This window comes from Neolamprologus multifasciatus, chromosome 7 (genome assembly GCF_963576455.1).
Source record: "Neolamprologus multifasciatus chromosome 7, fNeoMul1.2, whole genome shotgun sequence".
Lineage (NCBI taxonomy): Eukaryota > Metazoa > Chordata > Actinopteri > Cichliformes > Cichlidae > Neolamprologus > Neolamprologus multifasciatus.
The window spans coordinates 22,306,269-22,323,818 of NC_140445.1; the positions used below are offsets into that span (position 1 = coordinate 22,306,269).

At 39.0% G+C, this 17,550-nt stretch overlaps 1 protein-coding gene across 4 annotated transcripts in view; it reads right to left on the reverse strand.

The window, feature by feature from the left end:
- The window catches only part of rgs3a (regulator of G protein signaling 3a), a 125,144-nt gene that overhangs the window by 17,913 nt on the left and 89,681 nt on the right, over window positions 1-17,550 (reverse strand). For 3 of the 4 annotated variants that reach the window (XM_085164514.1, XM_085164512.1, XM_085164513.1), the window contains one exon: window positions 14,694-15,680. In XM_085164514.1, the coding sequence (XP_085020640.1) occupies window positions 14,694-15,680 (987 nt within the window). Of the gene's footprint in view, window positions 1-24; window positions 15,681-17,550 lie in introns of all 4 variants that reach the window. The other variant, XR_014874821.1, reaches the window with a different exon arrangement.

Below are 17,550 nucleotides of genomic sequence, written 5' to 3' on the forward strand. Positions count from 1 at the left end.
GGTGGCAGCTCTACGCTTCCATACCTTCCTCTCTTTCTCTCTTCCTCCCTATTCTGCGGGTCGGGCTATGCCTAGGGGCGGCGTCTCCGAGAGAGCGAGAAAGGCCGACCTCTGACCCGGAAGAGTAACCTTCAGCTCCAGCTGCCGCTAATCATTCCTCACTACACGGAGGTATTTAACGGTGTGTCCAGACGGCAGTCGACGCTGGATTGTACTCGGAGCTCGGTAGATAAGTGTGCTCGTGACCTTATAACCCGCATAGCAAGGCAAGCCTTCTTATCCGCTGTTGTGTTTGCTCGTCTCTCAGGTGGAGAAGTATGGAACGGAGGAGTGGAGAAAAGGGATTCACTGGTGTTTTCGGGAGGAGGAATTCACACGGAAGGAGTGCACACCGACCTCACGGGGAAAACTCGCCTTCACCACTTTTGGGATTTAGAGAAAGGACATTGTTGTCTCACTGTTTGAAGACTGTATTTCAAGCACTGTAAATAAACGCACTGTCGGCTTCAACCCAGAGCTCCGCGCCTGAATCCATACCGCTCAGTAGCCCTGACACTGACGCACGGGATGCACATGTTGGCACGCTGTTACGGATTGCAGGACAGCTGTGTAGATACAAAGTTTAACAGACTTCGTGACACATGTGCCTTTGGAGGCCATTGTGTGTACTTATATATGTATGCCTGTGTGAATAACATAGGCAAACGTGTTCTGGAGAGTCCTAAATAAAGTTTCAAATGTTTATAAAAAGACACCCATGCTCGTGGCATGTCTGTTCAGTAAACATCAAAGGATGTGTGTGCCACACTGGGATAGGACACAAACTATTTGCCTTCAGTTCAATAAATTGTTCATTCTTTAACTCCACACCACCGACAAACACACTGTAAGAACAATATTATAAACACAGCTCAGAAGGATTCCTAACCCAGACTCAGGTCAGACTCCAAATCCACCCCCAACCTAAAACCCTAGAGGTCAATAAATGTATTTTGCTCTTTGTGTATTTAAACTATTTTTTGGCTTTTCATGCCCTGCTGCCTTTTCTTCATCAGGCCTCATTCAGACTGCTTCCATCCATTTCAGCCCCCTGTTTCTTTGTCTGTTTGACCACAAACTGACAAACCAGTGTCTGAACAATCCACTCCAACTAGTAAAGCATTAGATTGGTGCTGCGTGTCAGAGCCCCGCTTCCTGGCATTGTGTGGCAGTACCGCACAAGTGTTTATGTGGCATACCCCATTCACAGTGATCTAATGATGCTGTAAAAACCTTGCATCACTGCCCTGCTCTGAACCTGGTTTTCCAGAAGCTCTGATGCGAGCCAGCTTTGATAAGTAAACACAGTTTTACCGATAATAAAATATTAACGGTTTAGATAGCCGTGTGGTGTAGGCTTTAGGCTATAACAGCAACAACAAAAAGATTCCCTGAAGATTAAAGTGTTATTTTTAAGCACACGAAAGCCACAGAATTCAGAAAAAAGAGGACTTTTTTCACATGACTGTCTGCCTGATTCCAGACCAGTCTGCACAGTTTTCAATCTGTGTTGACTTTTATTGGTATAATCCTACTTGTGCATTCAAAAGTTGTCATCTGAACACCAAAATGCAATCATGCAATGAATATAACATAAAGCTCAGAATGTATTTCTATCTTCAAGCCCTCACCTAAAATCACTCTATGAGCTGTTTTTGATTTCACTGTGATAACGTAGCAATGAGCACAAAGCAGACAAAAGGAAAGGGTCAGACATCAATAGCATGAGCTGCAAAATGCAAAATTACAGCATGCTTCTTTATATTATAAATTCATTCATTAGCCTTCCTCATCTGGCAAGCAAAACGCTTGCTTCAGGGAACTGGAAAACTGGAAAAACGGTTTATGTAGTTTATGCAACTGGATAAAATTGCATATTAGGCATTTGGTTTTGTGGTTTTTGGTCTCCTGTTTCTTTGTTGAATGTGAGCTTTTTCCTTTTTTCCTTTGTATACTGTTGTATTTTCTGGCTGATATAAACAATCCATTGTTCCTTCAGTGGTCCTCGGAGAGAGCAGAGTTTGCTGTTTTTTGTCTCTAGTCACCTATTTTTTTCCAAGTCTCTGGCATAAATCTGTGCAGATACTTTCAAGGGCAAGAAAAATGGCCAAGATAATCATCAAACAAGCAGCCTGTGTCTGGTGATTTTCCTGGGTTATAAAAGCCTGTTATGCAAATGGCCTATTATTACTTTTCAAAATAGAACGAGTGACGCACAATTATATTCATGCAAGTATATAAAAAAAACATGTATTGAAGATAGTTTCACATAAAGGTCCCTACTTTGAGTAAAGATGTATTTTCTAACTCCAGGACCTCCGCAGGAAAGTACTACTCGACAATTAGCTTTGCTTAATTTGAGGCAGACGACCGCATTTTATCACGCCGAATCATAATTATTTTTTTTAATTGTCTCTCGTAGGTTTTCTCAGTAATTGTAGTGTAATATCAACACACACTGAAAACAAATAATCTAAAACGAATCTAAATTCAATTAAAGAAATCATACTTGATAATTAGAGGTCAAAAATTATAATGAGCACACTTTGATTAAAATAATCATTTGGAATGTGCTTTGGCACTGCTGTTCGACTGTTTTTATCATTCCTTCATGTGCAACACAGGCTATTTGGCGAAAAGATATTATAAGGTAATCGTACGTGTTCAATTTTATTTTACTTTTTTTTATCTCTGGAAGGGAAATCAGTGATTAGACACCGCATTAGACTTAAGGTATAATAAAAGACAACTGATTATGCTCCAAAACAATTATCGCTGTTGAAGCTGGATTTTTGTTGTTTCTGCAAAAATTGTTGAAAAGTGTTTAAGTGGAAGAACTCAAAGTGACAACAGAGATGACATTGTATAGAGGGATGATTCAGATCGTGTTCTGTGTCAACTTTTCATTAAGTGAACATCCACTGCCTTTTCAGAGTGAAAACTACCCTAAACTAAATAAAAGAGAAATGAACTGAATTCAGAACATAAGGAAATTAGAGATGATTTCAGATTAAACACTAAAGTTAAATGTTAAATGTTACAACTGACTTCTGGCATGTTAAACCATTTATATAGTTAAATTTGATTGGGTGACCTGTGTCTGAAGAGAAAAACAAGATAGGGAGAATATTGTAAACAATTATTCATATTCATAAACACGATGCTTCCAGTGCTTCTTTTGTTATGACATTTTCTTTCCACAGTTCTTTTATGGCTTTGTATTAAAAGCTCTGAGAAATTTTTTTTAGATGCCTTTATCATCCTTTATGCGTTATTATATAACTGCTTCAGTTATTGTTTTTCCAGCTTCCTTTATAAATGATAGGAAATAATCTTGTGGTCTTCCCAGTGGCTGCATGATGTTTATCTGCATTCATCAGTCAGAATGTGTACAGTTGTTGGTGTAACCGAACGGTAACATACACTCTAACACACACGCACCCATACAGTACAATGGGACAACTACAATTATCAGAAATATCTCTGAACAAACTCAGCGACCAGCAGACAGGATACTGACTCATTCCTACTCTAACTACATTATGAAAGTGGTTACAATAGGTGCATTGTCTGAGTGTGTGCTTGTGTGTGTGTGTGTGTGAGGATGTCTGGGTATATTGAATGCTTGATCTGATTCTTCCCTGCCTCCTGTTATTCAGCACCTCTCCGGAGATGGCTGCTTTCCTGCATTAGTACTTCCCATGTCATGGTATGTTAATGAACAATGCTAGGACAACGTCACTCTTTTGAGCTGCTCTGACAAGATGTCAGGTTACTAAGACCTTTTCTGACCAGCAGATGACCTTTCTGCATGTAATTCTAAATGGCTGCAGCTACAGAGTTCTCCCCAAAACTGGCTGTTATACACAGACTGAAAAAGTAGGTCACTGATTCCTAATCAGAAGCAGCTACATTAGGAAGACTCACAGAATTCAAAAATCAAAAAAACAAACACACACTGAGCTAATTTTAAATAAGCATATAAGATATATATGTATATATACAGTAACCAAAGAGCTTCTCAGGTCAGAGTAATGGGATATTGTTCAATGCTAAAGTCATTCAACAATTCAATTATTAATTACAAAATTGAATTGAGAATTCAGACCTACAAGCAAGCAGCAACTAAAGGGGGCTGCAGTAATGGCCTAGCAGTCATTGACTCCAAAGGCTTTTCATCCAAGTATATTAAAAAAATCCTTATATTTAAAATTATGTTAGTTTGTCCAAATAACTTTGGCCCTCTGAATGTATGTTTAAAATGGTCTATAATTCCTAAATACTTAAAGCAATTTTTTTGTTAAATCCATTGACTTAAAGTTGAAAGTCTTAAAAACCCACTGTGGTGGTATACAGAGGCAAAACTACAAAACTGTGTCTTTACTGAAGTGTATATTTTGTAAAATAATAAGCCTTTAGCCTTCAAGGCTGCTTCAGCTGCAGATAAAATCCACATTCGTCCATCTAGATTTTTCAACATATTATTTCAGGATATCTAATGAACAACGTGTCTCATAAAATCTCAGTTTCTCTTGTTATTACTTTAATAGCTAAAGCAAAGAAAACTAAAAAGTCATCATACTGACCTTGTTCAGTCTGATGACTTTTTTTCATGTTCCATGTTTGATGAACATCTTGACATCTTTATTACTACTGCTACTAAAGCTTCACAGCTAGGGTCAATATAGCAGTTACAGTCCTCAGCAATACAGACGGTTCAGATCACACTAAAGTGCATTTGCACAGATAAGCTGCACTTTTTATAACTAGAAGGTTACATCCCTGATAAAGGGAGGTTATTTAAATCCTAAATAATTACCACTGTCTCGGTGCAAATACATTCTTTGCCTTTAGTTTCAGTATAATGTTTCCTCATCAATATGAGGGAGCCAGATAACACTGTCCTATTGGCTTTATGTTGCATCACCGGGCTGGTGGTCAGTCTCGTTGATCATTACGGTCCTGAGCTCAGAGTGGTAACACATAGAGCAGGAGTGTTAGTGCTGTGAGTAGCAGGTGCTGCCTTGAATCTGTTATTAGCATTTTGTATTTTTTTCACAGCCAAGCGGAAGGGCTGGTTGCCACCAACTAAAGTGATTACTAGGAAAGTAGCAGGTCAGGAAGAGACGTATGGCATTCAAGAGGGAAGGAAGGAATGCTGCAAATGAGATTCCAAACACAGAAGCAGGGGAATGATGTGGGTCACACATCCATTTGTGTAAATGTCATGCTTCCTCCGTCCCAAGGGAAGTAAACAACACACAACAGTCATGGAATATCTGGCATTACCATTGGTCTCAATGTGTAGAGTGACTGAGAACTTAAAGCATCTGCTCCCAGTCATTTTTAAGTCGCCATGTCCAAACTCTTTTACTTTGATGTGTTCTGAAAATCAGCAGCTTTAAAAAAGTATGTTTTATTTTTAATGTGTCATTCAATTTTCTGTGCAAATAGTCTCTTAAAAAGTAACCTGTCCACAAAAAAGAAAACTGAAAGCAAAAGTAGAACATCAGTGCTTCTTGTGCGTCGGCTGTTTTAAAGCTATAAAATGCCTGCTAAAGACAAATGTCATTCTCTAATCTGGACTAAAAGAAATGGTTTGCTTTGTAAAAAAAAAAAAAAAAGTTTTATCAACTAAAAATAAACAAAAGCTATAGCAGTGTATTTAATACATTTTGTGAAATTAATAATTGTTCTCTCTCTATAGCAAACTAAATGTACTTTATGTTAATTAGTACCACTGCTGCATGATTAAATGTGAGGCATTCAACAGATTATTGTAGTCATAACAGAAAATAGCAAGGAAAAGAACTCCATGGAAAATACATAAAAGGGTTAGGAATAAAAAGATTATTCATTAGCTAAATTACATCTTTTATTCCATAATGAGCAAGCAAAGAGTGAACTGTGATTTTCCTGTCTTTACCCTTCAGGGCTGATTGCTCCATTGACTCTGTTCCCATCCTGTGAGGACAGCATGTGTGTTCCTATCATCCCACCACCATTGTTCTCCCTGACTTCTGCTGCCCAGGGAGTACAACAGAGTGTACGACTTTGTCCTGTTTCTGTGCGTGCTGGGACACACTTACATGCTTCTACAATGCAAATCAAGGCAGATTTATGTGCTGATAGCACAAATTGCACATGTACGTCTGTCTCCATGTATGTCCCTCTTTTACTTCAGTCAGAACACAGTTCATTCAAAGTCTATCCAAGACAACAGACTGTGCAGATGAATCCTCAGATTTGCTATTAACAGTATTACCAACTGCAATAATAGCGACCTTGAAGAGTATTTTCTGTCTGTTAGCACTACGCAGCAAGTTTCATGTACTGAATGATTTGCCATTTACAATCTGTGAAATAATTTGCGAAGGATTTAGATGAAAATTTTGAAGTATTTGGAAGTATTTTACTGAGTGGAGATCATCCAGCAAAATGTGAATGTGACTGATATTCCACCAAACTTCAATTGAGCTCGTAGAGAGATGGAGGATGAAAATCACCACTGAGCACAATTTCTTGAGACTAATGCAAGCTAATGCTAGCTTGCCAGCTAATCTACAAGCTATCTAGGCAAAATACTGTCTTGAGTGGATAAGATCAGCTAATTCATCCAAATTTATAAGGCTGATATGGCAACTTAGCTTGCTATTTTCCAATGATTTGTTGGTTTTTATCCAGCAAAATAAAAATATGTATAACTGACGTTTGCGCTTCACAGCACTAGCTAAAAGAAAAAGGTTAACCAAAGTTAGCTAAAGGACAGAAAGAAGTTACACGTGTCCTGCATTGGTGGCCAAAATCTGTTTTGTTGCTATTATATTTATACCCAGTTACAAGGTATATATGCTGGTCTCTCAGTCAGTTTACAACATAGGGTATGATAGAGGGTAGAGGCGGATTTCCCTCTCTCTGGTCTACATATCTCTCCCCTGCAATTTTTTTTTTATATCCCCAGTGGGGATATAAAAATGCACCCTACCCCCTCTGATTCTTACTGCTTCATTTCAGAACGATCTACAGCATGAACAACAACACAGCAAGAAAGAGAGTTTTCCTATTAGCACTTCAACACAGATGACATTGCCTGTTAAGTGGGGCTATAATCTAATTCTTTCCACTACAACCTCTTATTAAGCCACTAAGTAAATATGCTTTAGAGTACAAACCTAACCAAATAAATGAGAAATGAACCAAATTCATCCCCCCCCCCCCCCCCCCCCTCCCCAAAATCCTAGATGTATTCCTGGACATCACTGACATCAGAATTCCTTACACAGATTAGTTATCCAGCTTCTTATCCCTTTTTACTACATTACAGCTATGCAAGAGGGCTGCTGTCATCATGCAGTTCTAGGGGAGTCTTCAAATAAATTATGTGCAGGGTTTGTTGGCTTTGCAACTGATGGTGCTTGTGATGCACTAATAGAGAGGAAAAGCCACAAAAGAGCAAAACGATCAGTCATACACTTTATAATGAACCTGATCGTCATTTACTGCATATTGAATACGGTCCATGATGCTGCAAAACACTTTAAAGAGCCAAGACATTTTCACATATTCATTAACTCTCAAACTCAGAAAGTCTACTATTGATCTCAATAAATATAACATAGTTAGAGTTGCCTCCTTTGCCTCTTTAGAGATTTGTGGTTAAAAGAGGAGCAGTGTGCTGCAGATGATGCTCTGCAGGATAGTCGAAATATGCCAACATGCAAGCAAGCTATTAAATATAGAGGAATATTTGTTTTATTAAATATTTTATTAAATACACCGTCGGCCAAAACATTGATAGGTGGAAGAAGGATCTGATTTAGTTTTGGTATGTTTAACCATTTGTATTGTTTCACTGAGCCAAATGCGTTTGGAGACAAAAACAGGAGACTGAGAAAATTGCTCTTTTTAAGTGAATTTGATTAATTTAAAAAAACTTCGCTACATTACTTTAAATGCTGAGATTAGATGTATACGTTCAGAGCTTTTTTTTCTGAAGCTCATAATTATTTTATAAGACAAACAGTACCAACTAGAGCAATGTCCTGTAAGCTTCACTGTGCAAAACTGGTGGGTGACGCACACATATGTGAACAACAGTTCTGTTAAAGGCCAAAGGTATCATTAATAACAACAGCTGTACACGGGTTACTTATGGAACCATCTATAAACATTTATTTATCTAAATATTTTGCCATAGCAGTATTTTTTGGCTGACTCAGCCAAAATACTGCTATGGCAACAAGCGCTGTAAACACCTCAGTTCAAACACACAGAGGACACAACTATGAAACAGGAGGCCTTCTGGAGTCTGTCTTGAGTCATCTGAATGTCAGGAGAATGCCAGTGATAGCATCCAAAGTCCCAACATTTACCGACCAAAGAGAATACACTATAGGAGACAGTGCGGGTCTGCTGAATTGAGCTCTGCTAGTAAGTGCTCTGACATCAGGGCAACGTGTCTGACGAAAGAAAAGCATCATCAAACACTCTTCACAGTAATTAGTTTAAAGGTCACTGAGCAAATGCTGATGGTCATTCCTGTATACTGCTCAAAGTCTTGCATATTCCCGAGATGCAAGTGATAACGCGATGTTGTATTAGTCATCAAGCTGATGACAACTGAAACAATGCTCTCCAATGATTTCCTAGCTCTCAGTCTGTTAGGTCTGTTAGGTCTCCCGTGTTGGTTCTTCATACTGTAGCAAGACACTAACTTTGTTAAGTGTTAGTACTGGAAGCAGGTGTCAGGCAGTCTGTTACAATTACTGAGATAGGGTCCTCTACAGTCATTGGTATTGACATGTGTAAAGCACTCCTTCATGCACAGTTCAGAAGAGTAACTATTCACGAAGCCCATTAAAATGCAGGCACAGTCACAAACAGGCAAACAACTGATAACAAATAAACAAGGGTAATGCAAGCATAATTACTGAGGATTAGCTAGCCTTTGTTGTGGGGGTTTTGTAAAAATGCACAACTCCATGAATGAGTGGTTAAGTAGTAGCACTGGAGTATGAACGTTGAGATCTTTAACAAAGATTACATTTTTAAATCAGACACACTTTTTATGTGTCTGTATTCTACTACTTTACTTTTGTATGAATTAGTTAAAGTACATTTATCAAGCCTGGAATTTCTCCACATGTTAAAATGGTGTTCGTAGAGCTACGAGAAACAGCTTCTAACAAACGTTTAAGGAGTGGATGTAAGCAATAACATCATTCTCAAAGCCAATAAGAATATTATGAACTTCTACTGAACTTAGTTTAACTTAGTTAAACTGCACATTGCAACAGGAAAGCCTCTACGCATCACTGAAACATCCACAGCATACATGTTTGTTCTGGATGCTCTAAGCTGGCCTAGTCATGTCAAAACCTTCTCTCCAATAAAGCACAAGTTTAATCAAGTTTATCTATACTGTGCTTTTAGAGAGGATTATGTTAGACAGATACATTTTTACATATTACAACATTTAATCATATGTCAGTAATCTACAGTTATTAATTTCTGTCAGTATTGCTCTTTTGAGATGCCAGCACAGAACACTGCATGCCTCCATAACTAAGCATGAAAAGCCAGTGCTGAAGGGAAAGTGGTTTGCAAAGTGGCTTGCAGATGTGAAGTCATTTTAGGCAGGCTAACTTGGCTAAGTAGATAGCATTATATTATCTGGGCTAATGGGCTCTGCACAACAACATTAACTTAATTTTCATCTCTCCAAAGCACTTCATCTGCTGGTTTGGATAGAGACATTTTGTATGGGATCTGCAGATTCAACCTGAATATTTTATTCTTCATTAGGCAATTAACTTACCACGTGGTTTCTTGCTTTATAAGATGTTAAAAGTCAGTTGAGAAAGTGACTCCATGCAAATCACAGCATTAAAACAGTGCGCCGTAGGAAAACCAATGGCACTGTGTGTGGGTGCATGTGTGTGTGTGATTTACAAGTGCCATAACTTCTCGTGATATGCCAAAACAGTTCAGGCCAATGTTGTAAATAAAACGAATGGAAACTGTTATGTGGAAAAATTGAAGGAGAATGCAAGAGGACCTCTTGGCTGTGTGTTGTTCTGTAATATAGTTACAATATGGCTGGGAGTGAAGATGAATCATTAAAAAAGAATAAGAAAGAACGAAATAAAGCTCTCTGTTTGCATACTGACTAACTAAGGGATTGTTTGATGCAGAAATATGTATATAGACTTAGACGTATATATGTGCCACCTCGGGTTTGTGAGTATGTGCAGTTACTTTCTCCCCAACTGCATTCCTCTTCCTTCTTAAGTCAAAATTTAAAAAACAAATGAACAATCAAACATACAGAGACAGGGATAGGGAAGAATAACATAACATCTCTCTGGAACCTTCCAGAAAGCACAGAAGACTTCACCAAAAGACAAAGGGAGATGTCCCTGATTTTACAACAAGAGATAATAAATTGTTCCCAAATTTAAAAAAAAAAGAAAAAGCCCTGTTCAGACTTACATAACTCCTTTTTCCCTTTATTGGAAACGTACATGGACACTCACATTATGTTTACATTATGGACTCTCCGCCATTAAAGTTTGCTTCAGTTCATTCACATTTTTTGTCAATAAGTAGGAGGTGACTGGATGCTGTGTTGACTGCTCTGAAAGTTTGCTCAGTCTCAGTAAATATTTACATGTTACTCATTTAGCATTGCAGTGGACTGGCTGTGCCCTGTGTGCATTTGAACTGTGGCCTTTTGTCCCATCCAGGCCAACTACTGTACAACGAAATCAAGGAAAACGTTTTTGTCCACAACGCCATCTGTGTTCAGTGGGTCGTTATCTGTGTTCACGTATCGTCTGTGAGCAGACGATACGTGAACACAGATAACGTGATGTGCGCCTTGGCACCTGGCAAATTAACTGTGGCGCCTGTTTTGTTTTATGCTGAAACAAAACACTTGAGATGAGCCTGGTACTCATCAATACACTGTATTTTTAAACAGTTTCCATGAATAACTTATTTAGTTCATTCAGTAAAAAAAAACAAAAAAAAACAACCAACCCTATTCTTAGGCCCGGTCATGCGCTGAGCCATGTGAGATAAACACAATAATCTTGATATGGAGGGCTATAACCTTTGAGCTAAAATTAACAAATATGCAACTTAGGGCCTGAGGAATAATGAGAGACAAGGATTAATAGAATAGTTTCTAGTGGAAAATTGCTGGGGCTTTACTCATATTTTTCTGTGTCATCCTAAAATAGAATATTTAAGTTCCTGTAAATGTTTTTCTTGCTTATTATTACAGCACAGAAGCCAGAAGCCAATCTTTTCTCTGAAGGTACATCACTCCAAACACACTGCTGTGTGTTCTAATGTATGCTTAACCCTAACTATCTTTTCTACTCAATGAGTGTTTTTCTAGCGTTCAACCTGTTTAACATAATACATATGCTTTACTCTCCCAATGATATTTTAGATATTAGTTATAAAATATATATATATATTTATAACATTAAATTAGTTGTGCAGGAGCCAACACAACAGAACTGGACGGCCTGATTATGTGCACAGTGCACAAACATTACTGGAAAACATCTGCATACGTACTGAATTTTTAAGTTATGTTCAAGCCAAAATTACGGGGGTTTTTTTCTCTCTTTAAATAATGCTAAATTATGTTAAACAACTGTTTTTATTATTTTATGTAAAAGTAAGAGAGGGGGAGTTAACGTTATATAATACTGGACAGCTACAGAAGCAGCCTTGCATGAGAGAAAACTGCAAGTCGGCCTCAGTGATTGGGCTGGAAGTACGTTGAGACCATTTTTACGACTGTCAGAGGTGTCCATAACATCATGCCAACTACACTGATGTTTTCAAATTTAAATACATACTAATTTGTTTTCATCAGTGTTCATTTTGTACTATCTGCCTGGGTCCATCCTTATGTCAACGCAAGAATGTAAGCATCACACACATTCAGTAAACACACTGAAATAGTTTCCCCACCCAACATCTGTAAAGAGAGGCGATATTTATTCAAAATCCAAACAAACATTTAAGCCCCGTAAACAGATTTTTTCTTTCTTTCTTTGGGTTGCTTGGGTTAGATCCTCACATGTCAGCGACATCTGCGAGGGGGTGGGTGTCTGTGCAGCGAGAGGAGAGTCAATGTAATGACCTCACTGGAAATACAATTTATTGGTTTTAGCTAGTTGGCTTCTCCAACTATTGTAAAAAAAAAAGTTGATCACCTCTGGTTTCCATTTGTTTTGGTTGTTTACATAGGACAATTTTAGCTTCTTAAATTAAACTTTAAAAAACTAATTAAAAAAAATATTGTTTACCACATTCATGGTGGTCAAAAAAAAAATACAATGATTTTACATAGATGACTAACAATTATTTGAAATCAAATTGGACTTTCTGTCTCATAAAGTATTTTGTTTGTGCGGTAAGATAAAACAAGCACCAAGCACCTTGAAAGAGCACTACTACTGGCTACTTGGTTAAGACACAAATTTAAGTATTGCTGGTTTAAACTTTTTAAACAGTTTATTGCTATAATTTTGCTTTCTGTTGTCTTTGATTGAAATGCCTTATAAAGTTTATGTAATACCGTAAAATACCACAGGAACTGCTGGAATGTGAAAAGACACCAAAGAACTTTTACATTTATAAACAGTTGAGCTGGATCAGGTTCATTGCATGGATAAAACATGAACAGTTGAAAAGTCGAGAGACAAAAATGCAAGGATTAAAAAGAAAGTATATTCAAATTTTTCACCAGTCCGGTCCTTGCCTACCGTTTCACTGAAGCAGTAAGCAAGAAAAATCTCGCAGTCAAACAAACTGACATTATTTTTCTTGACCTGCTCTCTGTCCGTCCCTGGCTCTCTTTGCATTGATGATAGGCCACTAAAAACATCAAGTGAGAAGAAAAGGTGCAGAATGGAAAGAAAGACAGGAGGACGCCTGGTGCTTGTTAAAGGCCAGACACGTCTGTCACACTTTCTAACGCACACACACCAACCTGCAGCGCACTGAGTTGTGTGCAAAGTATCTTATAGTGTATGATAACTGATGTGGCACGTCAAATATTCATGAGCAAGTTATTCAAATAGTAATAAAACTATATAATCAGTGAAGCTAAGGTTTCACTGCAAGTTTAAAACAAACATGATCAGACAACATTGTATACATCGTTTCTGTTTGTTTCTTTGTTTTACCTCTAAAAACAATGTCAAGGTTAATCAATGATTCTAAATTAATTAAAGTCCCCACCACGTGTGGCTAAATGGTTCTGATAAGTGGTTCTGATTTCATCCTACTGTAACAGCATAACACTGCAAACCAAATAGCTCTAGATAGCTTTAACTAAAACACAGACACACACACACACACTCTGCGCCTGAAGATGTCACAAGATTTATTAACGAGTGGATTTGGCATGTCATTTTAAATAATGGAAACAAAAGCCTCAAAGGAAGCGTATCCATGACGCCAAGAGGTAGTAAAATTACCCTTGAATCTGCCAAGACCAATAGGCTGCAGCTCCGTCTGCTGCATTCCTTCCCTGCGCAGTGTACACACCTTGCCATTTAAGGCTGCCGAGTGTGCTGACAGACTTGTGGAGGGAGAGGCAGATAAAGAGGAGAAGTATTTTTGATAAAGCAAGCACTTAAGCTCTGTTACTAATATATAGTAGAGCCTACCGAGTTCTGCTATCACTGACCTATTTTCCTTCCATTTAATACAATTTTCTGATCCTTCTTTTCTTTCTTTCTCATTTTTTCCAAACTATTTCTGCTGAAACATGTGCAGGTGTGCAGACCAGCACTATAAATAGTTTTGGAAGAAACAGTGGCACAGATGATTAATCGTCCGTGTGCACCGTCAGTGTGATAATTCTAAGGACAAATAAAAAAACTATTACTTCATAGTGAACAGGAACATGAGACAGAATAATTTCTCAGTTAGCATTACTCAACACTTGAGCAAAGTGAGAAAAGGCACAACTGTTTCTGTTACTGAGTGTGACCTGCATAAGGCCAGACAATACGATGCATGCTACCCTCTGCTGGACAAGTGAAACAACATTTACCAGCACTTAATCTCAAACTGCAGAAATCCTTCTCAAATAGGAGCCCAAAAATGATTTCATTATTTCATTATTGCACTATTCTATTTTTGTTTGTTACCTTTACAATTTTCTACAATTCTTGACTCTTAAAACTTACACAGATTGGTATGAGATGTGGGAAACACACTGCTATTATAGATAATACTATAATTTCACAGTATTCTTGGATCTTTTACAGATTTTTACATAACAACATTAGAGAGCCAATGAGACAGTCATTTGAAATTTATGAAAGTTTAACAGTCAGCATTAAAGTGTTTTGTATGTAAATGTGAGCAATCTGTGAATAATTATAAGTGTTAATTACAAGCTGATGTAATTATAACACCAGGTAGAGCATGCATTTGCTCTGCTTTACCACTTGATGTCACCCTTTTCACTAAAAGTAAGTAACTGGGCTATTCAGGAGGAGTAGCTGAAACACCACTGGTCAATATTGCAGTGCTTGTTTGTGTGTGTTTCTTGTTGCTTGTACTTCGTGACCTGTTCTCTGTGTACCTCACTGGTATTTCACAGTGACGTTGCTTACCTTCCTCCCAGAAAATAGCATACACAGCTGATGCATGGAGCCTCCATTCTTGGTCAGCTCTTTCTTCAAGGTTTTAGGTGACGGGAGTGTCCAGCCGCCCTTGTGGGATCCCCCTCCAGTTTCTAGGCAGTTGATGGCGTTGTCAGAAGTGAAGCAAGGCGTGCGGGGGTCCTGCAGGAGGCTGCCCTCGCTGTGTGTGCGCCTGCGGAGGGAATTTTGCACACTCAGCCCCCCTCCTCCATGTTTCTCACACGTGGCACCCTCTACCATGCTTCGGCGCTTGCTGTCACTGCGTTGCAGGTAGGCATCGTCACTGTCGTCTTCATCATCTTCTTCTTCAGACTCCTCGTCTTCATCTTCATCGTACTCTTCTTCGTCAGTGTTGGGTGAAGAAAGGGCATCGGCGCTAAAGGAGCGGTCAAGGCGGAGCTCCGGGATAACAAACGAAGATGAGGAGGAGGAAGGGGGAGCGTTGGTGTCAGGCGGCTCTGAGACATTGTCCTCATCTGTGTTTGACACCACCAGGTTTAAGTTCACCTCCTCCTCGTTCCTCTCTCCTTCCTCCTCTCCTTCATCTTCTTTCTCGCAGCCTTCGCTCCCGACACTCTTTCTGCCTGCCTCCTCTTCATCCTCCTCTTCCTCTGGCTTGTTCTCCTCATCCTTCCTGTCCTTCCAGAGTTCCATCTCATGCCCCTCTATGCTCTTGGAATCCTCACCCTCAGTGGAAGGCGGTGGTGTTGGAGGTACCTTAAGTGCCTCGTCAGATCCCACCAGACTTCTAAGGGGCATGTAGACCTCATCCAGAGGGGTGAGTGGCTCTGAGGGGTGAGGACTACCCAGCGTTGGGGGCTCAGAGGGACTGGAGGGATACAGGCTGCTTTCCTCCCCTTCTGAGCTACGTGTCGGCAGATGGAGGCATACACCTCCTCGATCTCCTCCTACTCCACCCAGTTCACATGAAGGGGCATCCACCTTAGGCTCCAACATCTGGAAAGAGAGGAAAAGACAAAAAGAAAGGCACATAGAATGAATAGTCAGCCTCAGGCTGTTTGGATAAACCGACTTAACACTTTCATTGAGTTTGGTTTGAAATACTCCTATAATGATGTTGAGTTATACTGGCAGGTCGAGACAAGACAAAACAGTGTCTTTTGGGATGATCACAGCGCCATTTAAAGCAATAATGCTCCTGCAAATTCTTGCATAGAGACTATCATGACCTGGCTGCGCCACCTGGAGGAGACGGAGGAACACATCCCACATCTGGAATGCTTACAACCATGTCATGAGAGAGAGCACACCGTGGACCAAGCTTAAAGCAAAGGAAATCTCAGATACTCATCTTGGGCTTCCAAGGTATGAAAAGAGACATACAAAACAACTTCACTGGTAATTTTTGTCCCCAACACTACATCAGTTGATAAAATGCCAGACACTATACTGTAATATTAGAGCAAGTGAGTTCATATTGTGATAGACTACTATTCAGTTCACCAGTGCTGCTGGCTGCTGCACTACACTCGAGCTTGCTGCAGTAACTCAGTCAAATTAAACTGGTACTGTGCCCTCGAGGCAGTGGAATAGAAAACAAACCAAACCTCTTGCAGAAACTAATGAGATTACTCCTACATTAAAAACAAACAAACAGCCACCCATCTTTTCATCCATCTATCTCCCCTGCGATGCTTCAAAACATTTGAAAGTATAGCTGTAGTCCACATGACCACTACCCTCACCCATTTCCCAAGGCCTAACACAATAACCCTGTCACACACTAATGTCAATGTGTGTGTGACAGCACAATGCTTGTCCTCCTCCCATGCACTTGGCAATCCATCCCTTTTAACATCCTTCCAAAATCTGCTTTTTTTCTAAATGCTGCTTTAACCTCTCCCAGCCCACAGTAGATGGTTTATTACAAATGAATTTTGAGTTGGCCCACATCATTCATGCCCGCATATTTTAATTTGCATTTTAAAAAAAGGTCACAGAGTAGTCAGTGATGCTAAACATATCAGTCTGAGTATAGGAAACATTTACAAAGTTGAAACTTTTTAGTGGGATGTTGTGATGCTGCATTTTTCTTCTGTTTTCTGTTCTTCTTATCAGGAACACCTAACATGTGTTAGGTGTTTTTAACTTGTTTAAGTCTCCATCAAGTCTTGTGAAGGGCCTCATTGTACTGGCCAAGTTAAACTATGATGATAAGCTGCAGTTACAAGATGCAGTGCTCTAACTGGAGATAATATTGCCTCCTCTCAGGCAGTTCTCATGATATTTCACAAGACGTTTGTGTACTTACGCAGCTCAAATTAGTTTCTGCGGAAACAATTGGCCTGGTTGTATTTTTGTCTAAACTTTTGGCCCATATTTACAGAAAAAGGTGCTCTTTCATTCAGCACCAAACATAAACAAAATCCCAAAATGTTTTAACATTAACGGCTTCCATTGCTGCCCTTGTGCAGAAGATAAGATAAGAATATGGATACTAAATACATAAATCAGCCATTATTGCTTTTTGTTTCTTAGTGGATGATGTGCCTGGCCTCTACAGTTATTTTAAAAAGAAAATAACCCCTCTTTTAATTTTAGGGTTTTACATAGCATGATATAATAAAAAATAGTCTGAATATGAAACAAAAACTAATACAAAAACGCAGAAGCAGTGTTGAAAATTAAAGAGAGTCTTCTTTGGGAATTAACAGGGTAATTAGCAGCCAGGTGCTGTTAATCAAATGCACTTGATTAATTGATCATCAGCAAGTGCACTGCAAGCGCTTCAGTAAAGGCTGATGTTTTGGCACTTTGCCTATTTGAAGCATTCAGGCGTGTATTAACACAACGATTTATAGAGAAG